This window comes from Alligator sinensis, unplaced genomic scaffold, assembly GCF_000455745.1.
Source record: "Alligator sinensis unplaced genomic scaffold, ASM45574v1 scaffold118_1, whole genome shotgun sequence".
NCBI lineage: Eukaryota > Metazoa > Chordata > Crocodylia > Alligatoridae > Alligator > Alligator sinensis.
The window spans coordinates 3772298-3781497 of NW_005841850.1; the positions used below are offsets into that span (position 1 = coordinate 3772298).

Consider the following 9200-nt stretch of genomic DNA (forward strand, 5'->3'; position numbering starts at 1 on the left):
TTTCCTGCCTAGAGCAGGGGGTTCGACTCAATGATCTACAAGGTCCCTTCTGACCTTAGGGATCTATGAAATCTATGTAATCTATCTATAAGACAGTTTAAGTGTGGGAGAAATTAAGTATTACGCTTGTATTTTTGATAGCAAGGTTCTCCACCATTAGCTTGCAGCAGGCACATCTACACGTTCATTAATGCGCAGTAATTATATACAACTATAACAATACTGTGCAGTAGTGTATTAGCATGGTTGGTGCTGTGATGCACTACTGAGCAGTATCATTAGGCCAGTTTGTACCAAGTTAATGCTTTAAATATCCACAACATTTTGTCAGGACCGAAACGGGATTTCATTAGGATTGCACACATCAATTGCGGGAACAGAGTCTAGGTTGTGCTCATTCACTTGATTTTAGGGAGATTCCATCTGATGGTGTCAGCACGCGACTGGGAGCAAGACCTGTCTCTAAACAATTATTCTATGTGCCCTTCTGCTTTAGTTTCAATCAAAATAGGAATATGACTTCTTCTCTCCAAAGCATGAAGATGAATTTACATTTGTAAAGTGCTCTGAAGATAGTAATGATACTTACACATTAAATAGTAGCAAAAAAACTGTCACTTAAAAAATACAAATCAGAAATCTTGGCTCATAGCGCATTGATTAAAACATCCTGCTGATGTTGTCCACAGCTGTTCCATGCTGTAGAGCCAAAATCAAAAATCTGCCTGTGAGAAACAAGGGTGAATGTTCCCTGATTTCTGCTGTGCTTGTTTCTGTTTCAGGCCTGAGGTTTAGAAATATGGAGTCTGAGAATTAATAAATGTGGGCATGAAATCGGTTATGGTTTAAACTGAGCTAAGGTAGGCCAATATTTTAATTTCAAGATGGTTACAACTTTACTGCATTACTCAAACTTGCACAGCGCTTCAGATACATCTGTAACCTGAACAAACATCTAGATGAACTTAAAATCTCTTCTACTATTTCCCTGGTAAACATTTCAACTGTAACTCATGCCACCCTCAAATATTAATTCAATTTATACAGTCATACTGAGGTTCAACCCCCTAAATATATCAAAGAGGTTTAAGAATGATACACAGTGCAGCACTTACCATAGAAGAGTTCCCTTTCCCTTTCCTGAATGAAGCTCCTGGGGCACAGCGTACCATCTCTTCATGGTCAAGAGAAATTTGACTAGCTCCACCCCCAGAGACATCGCATCCTACCCCATAAAGGAAGAGAAAATGACAGGAACTCCTATCTGATTGCTATAAAGAGAGGGAAGAGAAATAATAAATCACGCTACTTTTAAAAGGGCAAAAGGATGGTTTACAGGAGCTATACTCATGAAAGGAAAAAAGGCCTCTTAACATGTATATAGTATCTTTCCATCGTGAGAACTCCCAAAGAGCTTGGGAGGAAAAAAAAATACATGTACATGGTAGTTACTGCACTCATCGCTGATATGCAGCCACTTTCACGGCAAAATGCATAGAGCAATACTACTCAACGGTTTGGGACAGGAAGTCAATACCACACCCACGTTAAATGCAGGGACTATCTAATGGGAATCTGGCCTGAAGGCTTGAATTAATACCCATATTTTTTCCAAGTGTGTGTGTCTAATCAAGGTGGCAGAGAGTTTATTTATTAAATTGTTTAGTAAAGCAAGGAAGAAAAACTATCGCTTCTCAGCCTTTTGGCTCAGATCAAACGTTGCATCTTGAAAGATATCCAGACAGCTGCTCCAGCTCAGTGAAGGAAGATGCTAACTCTTTCTCTTTATCGCATCATATTTTGAAGATGCCTTCTGGCTTAGAACACTTGAAGATTTAGTAAAGAATGATAAAAGCAAATTACTTTGGCCTAGAAGAGCAATCCCTATGCTCAAAAGCTGATGCTTTGGACAGGAAAGACCTCACAGAAGCCCAAGGAGTGAAAAGGAGATATTCTCTTGTCCTTTGTAGAAAGATTAGGGCAAAAACGGGAAGCTGGCAGAGAGCAAAAAGAGCACAAGAATAGTTTGGGGCCATCTGAAAGGGGCATGTTTGTTCCGTAACGTGACTCTTGAAGCTCTTTGGAAGTACTTCCTAAAGTAAACTTTAAAAAAATCAGCATTCAATTATTAAAACTAGAGATCAAGTGATATGAAAACCTCCAGAGGAATTGATATTTTATGCACATAGAAGTATTTCTTTATATGTAAGAGGCAGAACTGTCTCTCAGTCCTAAAAACAGAACATCAGCCCACATTTGTTAAATAAATAAGTTTATTTAATGCCAAAATAGTTACATTTAAGTTGAATATTCCAAACTCTTAGGAAGGAAAGAAAGTGAAGGCTCTAATAAAAGTCAACCACAGAGTATTTCTTAGTTTTTTCATAAATTTGTATAATTTATTATAGGTTTTATACGTCACATGAAAATCAGAAACAGAAAATACTATATGACAAATGGAGCAGAGCTAACGTTGCTCTAAAAACCAATCACGGCCTTTTTCTGGCTTTGCAATTGGTGTCTAAATGGGCATAGAAGAAAAATGAAACAATTTTATTACAAGTGCCCATTTCTCAGAACTGGGCTCCATATACTGCATGTTTAGTTGTTCTCCATGCTGCAATGGAGCAGCACGGAGGGGTTTTCTTGACCCCTGGATAACCAGGGGTCAAAAAAACCCAAGAAGAAAAAAAGCAGAGCAGTGCACACACACATAGGTAGTGCATGCTGCTCAAAAGCGGAGCTGGGTCACCCAGAGCCACGCTGGCTGCCAGCCAGGCTTCACGCGGCAGAATCGCCACTGCTGCAACCTCAAGAGGCCCCCAGGTCAAGCTGCTGGGGCCAGCCCAGTGCTCAGGGGTGATCCTCCCCCTCTATGCGGCACTGGTCAGGCCGCAGCTGGAGTACTGCGTCCAGTTCTGGGAGCCGCACTTTAAGAGGGATGTGGACAGCATCGAGAGGGTCCAGAGGAGGGCCACTCGCATGATCAAGGGACAGCAGGGAAGGTCCTATGAGGAAAGGTTACGGGACCTGAACCTGTTCAGCCTCCAGAAGAGAAGGCTGAGGGGGGATCTTGTGGCCTGCTATAAACTAGTCAGGGGGGATCAACAGGCACTGGGGGAGTCCCTGTTCCCCCGGGCACCCCCAGGAGTTACCAGGAATAACGGTCACAAGCTGGCGGAGGGAAGGTTTAAGTTGGACATCAGGAGGCGCTACTTCACGGTCAGGGCGGCTAGGGTCTGGAACCAGCTTCCAAGTGAGGTGGTGCAGGCTCCCACCCTGGGGGGTTTTAAGAGGAGGTTAGATGACCATCTTGCTGGGGTCGTTTGACCCCCAGTACTCTTTCCTGCCATGGCAGGGGGTCGGACTAGATGATCTGCCCAGGTCCCTTCCGACCCTAGAAACTATGAAACAAGGTGCACGCTCCTACTTGTCCCCGGGGAACCAAACATCCACACCACGTATGGACACGGCCTATGTGAACTATATGTCATCTTCTCAACACAATCAAATGTGCATCAAGGTAAAAGGACCCAAGAACAGCACGACTGAACAGAATTATTTACTAGAGAAAAAAAGTGGATAAGCTTTACACATTTCAAAATACACCTTCTTTTCATGTCTTGCAGAAAGATTTTGTTCCATCTAGATAGTAACTGAAGCCGTCTTCATATCCAGCCTATGGAATTGAGAACCTCTGGCTAAGTCACGGAAGCAGGGAAAAAGACAACTCCAAACATCTTTCATCAAACAATTCAGGCAAGAATGAAATGGCACCTTGTTCTTATGGAAGATGGTGGATAAGTCAAGAGTGTGAAAGGTGAAAGCAACCAAAAATGCTGCCTCCAGATAAAAATCATAGAAGTTATGATTGAAGAAAATCCCATCTATTTGGACAGGACCAATTTACGATCATCAGCATCAATAAACGTCAACAAGCACAACTGAAGCTGTCAACTGAGTTTCTTTAATGCGTAAGACAAGATGGATGAACCATCTCCAGGAATAATTACAAGGTAAAATTCCAGAAATGTAAAGAGACTCGATTTCAGACAAGAGAGGACCCCAACTACAAAAGATACTACATGTGCCCTGAGGCGCTCTGCTTCCGAAACCCCTGGAAAGAGATTTATGTTAGAACAGAAGTTGTGAGGGAAGTCTTACAGGAGACTACAAAGGCATCCTAAGTCATCAAAGAGGTTTCTATAAGCTTAAGAAAAATAAGATCCAAAACATGTCAAAGCAAGTTGAAAGCATTATAATGAATCTTTAGGGAATCATGAAAGAATTAAGTGAACTAGTTTAGTTGTTGTATTTTAGTAAGTGTAATATTAAATTAGAGATATCCAAAGAACAGGCCAGCTAGTAGTCAACATAAAGTATAATAAAGAAAAAACTCATGTAGTACCAAAACTAGCAGTAGGGATTAAAGAGGGGAATGAGCCATTTTCCTACTCCAACCTGGACATTAGCTCTTCTCTAAGCATTCTGTGTAGATTTAGGACCTCCAGCAAGAAGTCATAACTTTTCTCCGGTTTTAGCACTTTAACATACCTATTACGTAGAACTTAAGGCAGAGAACCAAATCCTTTATCTTTATGCCTTTAAAATACCAAGAGTAATTTAGCAAGTCTAGTTTTCAATCTACCAACTGACTTCTTTAGACGTACTGTTTCAGTGAGTGTCCGGTCTGGACCCATACTCTGCAATATTCACATAAGATGATCAGGAAGAAACAGAAAATACATTTTCTGCATGTCTTGCCACTCTGACAAAGGAAAGAGGTATCATCCCTCGCTCTCTCTTGCATGGAGGGTATTTCTGATAGTGTTCATTCAGCACTGGTGAGGCCACATCTGGAGTAGTGTGATCAGTTTTGGGCCCCCCAATACAGAAAGGATGTGGATAGTTCAGTGGAGGGTGACAAAAATGGGCTGTGGGCCGGGGGACATGACTTATGACTGGAGAGGCTGAGGGAACTGGGCTTATTTAGTCTGCAGAAGAGAAGACTGAGAGGGGACTTACTAGCAGCCTTCAGCTATCTGAAGGCAGGCTCGAAGGAGGATGGAGCTGGACTGTTCTCAGTGGTGGCAGATGACAGAACAAGGAGCAACAGTCTCAAGTTGCAGCAAGGGATATTTCAGTTAGAGATTAGGAAAAACTCCCTCATGAGGAAGGCGGTGAAGCACTGGAACAGGCTGGCCAGAAAGGTGGTGGAATCTCCATCCAGTTTTTAAGACACCACTAGACAAAGCCTTGGCTGGCATGATTTAGTTGGGGATGGTCCTGCTTTGAGCAGGTAGTTGGACTGGATGACATCCTAAGGTCCCTTCCAACCCTAACTTCCTAAGAAACAACAGTTATTAGATCTGCAAAATCATTACTTCAAACCCTTTGAAGGCCACACATTTCCTCTGGAAAGAGAAAAAAGGCAAAACATGTCATTTTAGCGAAAAGAACCTAACCATACTAAGACCACTCAAGACCAGGGTATATCATTCAGGGCATTTTCACTTTCTTTACAGTGCAGAAATTTAACTACCAGTGGAGCTAGTAATATTTTTTTCAGTCACCAAGAAATAATCTGATATACTGAGGGAGTAAGTAAAAGGAAGAATATAAACCTAATGCTTAATACTCTTAATACATTATGGTTAACATTTACTTACTTTATTTTTTAGAAGAAACTTATTCCTACAGATCAGAATCTCTCGCAGCCACTTGAGGATTTCTGTATTGCTGAGTATCTGATGATTAGTTAGTTTCTTGCAGATATAAAAAAGCATTTGTGAACTGCAGTGAAATGAAATTCAGTATTAGCTTTATCATCTAATAAAGAAAGTAACATCTCTAGAAAGAGATATAACCATATACCCTTACATCATTAGTAGGAACATCCTGTGCAGGCATAACAATGCCATTTTTAATTTATGTGGAGAGATGCATTTCAAATCACAGAACCCCTTCCCCTCCACCCAACTGGCCTTTTTTGTTCTCTGAAAGGAAGTTAAGCAATTTGGGTACTTGTCAGAAGTCCTGTCACCAGGGCTGTTGTAATAGTAAGAGCTTTGCTAATGCTAATAGCAAGAGTTCTGCATGCTGATTCTATAGTAGGCTAGTGAAACGGCACGTAGCTTCTTGCTCTGTGAGCATGACTGAACTATGAGCTTAAATAGTAGAATGTTGTAATACAGCAGAACGTGGTAAATACCAGGTGTGTTAGATCACGACTCATCCCCAAATTCCTAGCTTGAGATAACCAAATCCCTAGCTTGAGATAACGTTATTTACTCCAGACTATATAAGATGTACATTCTTAAGTTACGATGAGTTCCTCCGCTCTGGCAAGAGCCCCGACTTGCGCGGAGCCCCAGCACAGGCTATCGCATCCCTGGGATCGAGAGACTCCGGGGCCAGGGGAACCATGCGAAGTGGCAGCTGCCGCCTAAAGCCAATGTGAAGTGACCGCCCTCTCTGCTCTGTTCTATCACCTGCCTCTGCGAGTATCCTTAAATAAAGCTTTGCAAAAGTGAAAACAACCGTGAGCGCAGAGAATCTTCTGAACCCAGTAGTTCGTTCTAAGACAGTTGCTGATTCAGAAGTTGTCTGCTTACCCACAGAACAGATTCAGCACAGACTGGCAGTACAAGTTTACCTACACTGCTCTGACAACGTGTCTCAACTCTGTTCTGGAAGGAACACATCTAGGGATGTTCCTTCTTCATATCCATTGAGTCCTCCCACTCTGTTAAAACTGTCAAAGGGTCCAAATTAGTGTCAAATTGAATGGCTCTTACCCCAGCCCAAACAGACCACAAACTCATTTGAGACATATGAAGTAGCATTCATGTATTTCTATTACTGCCCAACTCAACAAGAAACAAACCAACATTTTAAAATTTAAATTTACAAATCTTTTCAGCTATATATTGCAAACACACGCTACTTTTCTGATGCTGATAAAAGTGTTCTCTAGAACAGGCATTGACTACCTTAATCCTACAATTATATTTGCACTGATTCAGTTAATCATAAAAGATTACAACTAACTTGTACAGCTTTTCAGTTTACAAATATTAAGCTATTAAGCTAATCCCCATTTAACATCAATGTCCCTTTTTAGTCTCTTGAGCACCACTATAATTTTTACCCTAATAGTCTGGCTGAAATTGATGCATTAGCAGACTTGGAAAAGATTATATTATTTAAAAAAACAAAAATATTTTATTAAAATGAAAATCCTTAAGACAAATCAGTCGACCCAAAGATTAGACTGCAAGGAACTAGCAAAGGGGCAGATCTTGGTTTCAATCTCGCAAACCCATCTTTGGAGTTGCTTAGACTTATCTTGCCTTTCCCTCAAATGCATAAACGCAATTTAAAAAAAAAAGTGAATAAAAAAACATTTGAACTAGATAAAACCTATCTTTTCATGTTTAGTTTAATAGCTGCAGTTACAACTAAATAGTGGACTTCAGATACCCTTTAGTAGTCAGAAAGGTCTCTCTCTCAATTTAACCAGTACAGCGCAATGACAACTTGCTATAAAGCTGAGTAAGATGGAGTACTTTTAAGCAATTGTGATTTTCAAGATATGAGATTATATAAATATATAGCTTTTCCCCCTCAGAGCATTTCTTCAATCGCAGCTATTTCAAAAGAAAAGACATCTCATATGGGGCTATTTATCTGATGTACGAAAGCTAATTTACCTACCTAATCTCCCAAAATGTTTCTATTGGCGCATCTGGATTCCATAAGTCAATGCTGTCTAACTGATGAAGAACTAGCAAGGCCTGAATTCAGAAGAGAGTAGCTTTTTTACTTCATGGAAAATAGCTTGCAAAGTACTTCAGCACAGCCAGAAAAATAGATTAAATATACATGAATCCATTGTCTGCAACATTCATTTTTAAAACAGAAAATGTAATGGGAACAAAATATTAGAAGCAAACTTTATATGGAAAAGTAAACAATCAAGAAAAGTGCTGAGGTCATCTTTTTTAGCCTTTGCTAAATATCTGCAATCCAAGCAGGATCATTCATCTCACATTTAAATCCACATAGTAAAGCAAGAACACAGCAAGTTTTTGTTTTTTGTAACCAGAGTTTGGGGGGCTTTAAATGTGTACGTCTTTGACCCACCTGCAAAAAATAATACAAAAGCAATCCTACTGGTATAAACATAAAACAGCAACAACACAAAACATCTGTAAGTTAAGGTCTTCCAGCAAAAGCAGGAAAGACTGACTATGATCCCTGACGTAGCAAAAACTGAATTAAGATAAAGAATTGTAAGAATACTGGAAAAGTGTATTTCTACAACTTTTTATTTTTTAATATCCATTTGCTCTTCTTCCTTTTGCATGCTAGTTCTGCTCACTTTTCAGTTATTCCAATGGACAGTTTTCATTAGCAGAAGTGTTTAATGAAAAACATTTTGAAATACCGGAGGATTTAGCATGTATAATACAAGTCATAGTCCCCAAAACTGAAGTACAAAATTAACTATATGAGGTATGTATCTAAAGCCAAAAGCTCAATTGTCAAGATACTCCTAAATAGAAGACCAACAATTTCTATGAAGAAATACAGCACAGAATACCAAGGAATAAGCACCAACACTATTGGTACAAAACTATTTGCCCAGTCCTCATTCTGGCCAGCCCTCAAGAGAAAGGGAAATTTAATGTTCAAGGTTGTCACCTCACCTTAGGTATATATACCAGGGCACTGTGAAAAAAAACTAAAATGCCTCATGCAACATCACCTACTGTTTGAAACCCCCAGTATGCAGCCAAGGGAATTTAAAAGAAAACAAAAAATCAGCTTGCTCTGGTACAAAGGAAGTTTTGCTTGTAGTGATAGCCTACCAGTTAAAACAGATCCCCACCACCGAACAATATTCAAATTATTTTCAGAATAATACAGAACAGGAACCATTTTGAAGTAACTATGTTAAGAGAAAAGCTGATTGGTAAGGTTACTTAAAAATCAACATGCCAGATTCTCATTAAGTGCAAACTGGTATAGCCAACACACTGGTCTGCGCTGGGTGAAAAGCTGCCTTGGCCTGCCTAAGTCGTAATACCTACAGCAAATCAAATCCTTCTCAGAACTACTACAGCATGGCACAGCACACTACAGTGATAGTCACGTGTCGTTATACCTTCATGAACTGCTCAAGTCTTTCAGGTTCA

General features: G+C 40.1%; 1 protein-coding gene across 1 annotated transcript in view; it reads right to left on the reverse strand.

Moving 5' to 3' along the window:
• Positions 1-9200, reverse strand: part of NF1 (neurofibromin 1) — a 132948-nt gene that overhangs the window by 100446 nt on the left and 23302 nt on the right. Inside the window, exons 15-17 of the mRNA XM_025210962.1 lie at positions 7717-7796; positions 5670-5793; positions 1116-1271 (exon numbers count right to left, since the gene is read on the reverse strand). Of these exons, the coding sequence (XP_025066747.1) occupies positions 1116-1271; positions 5670-5793; positions 7717-7796 (360 nt within the window). The remainder of the gene's footprint in view (positions 1-1115; positions 1272-5669; positions 5794-7716; positions 7797-9200) is intronic.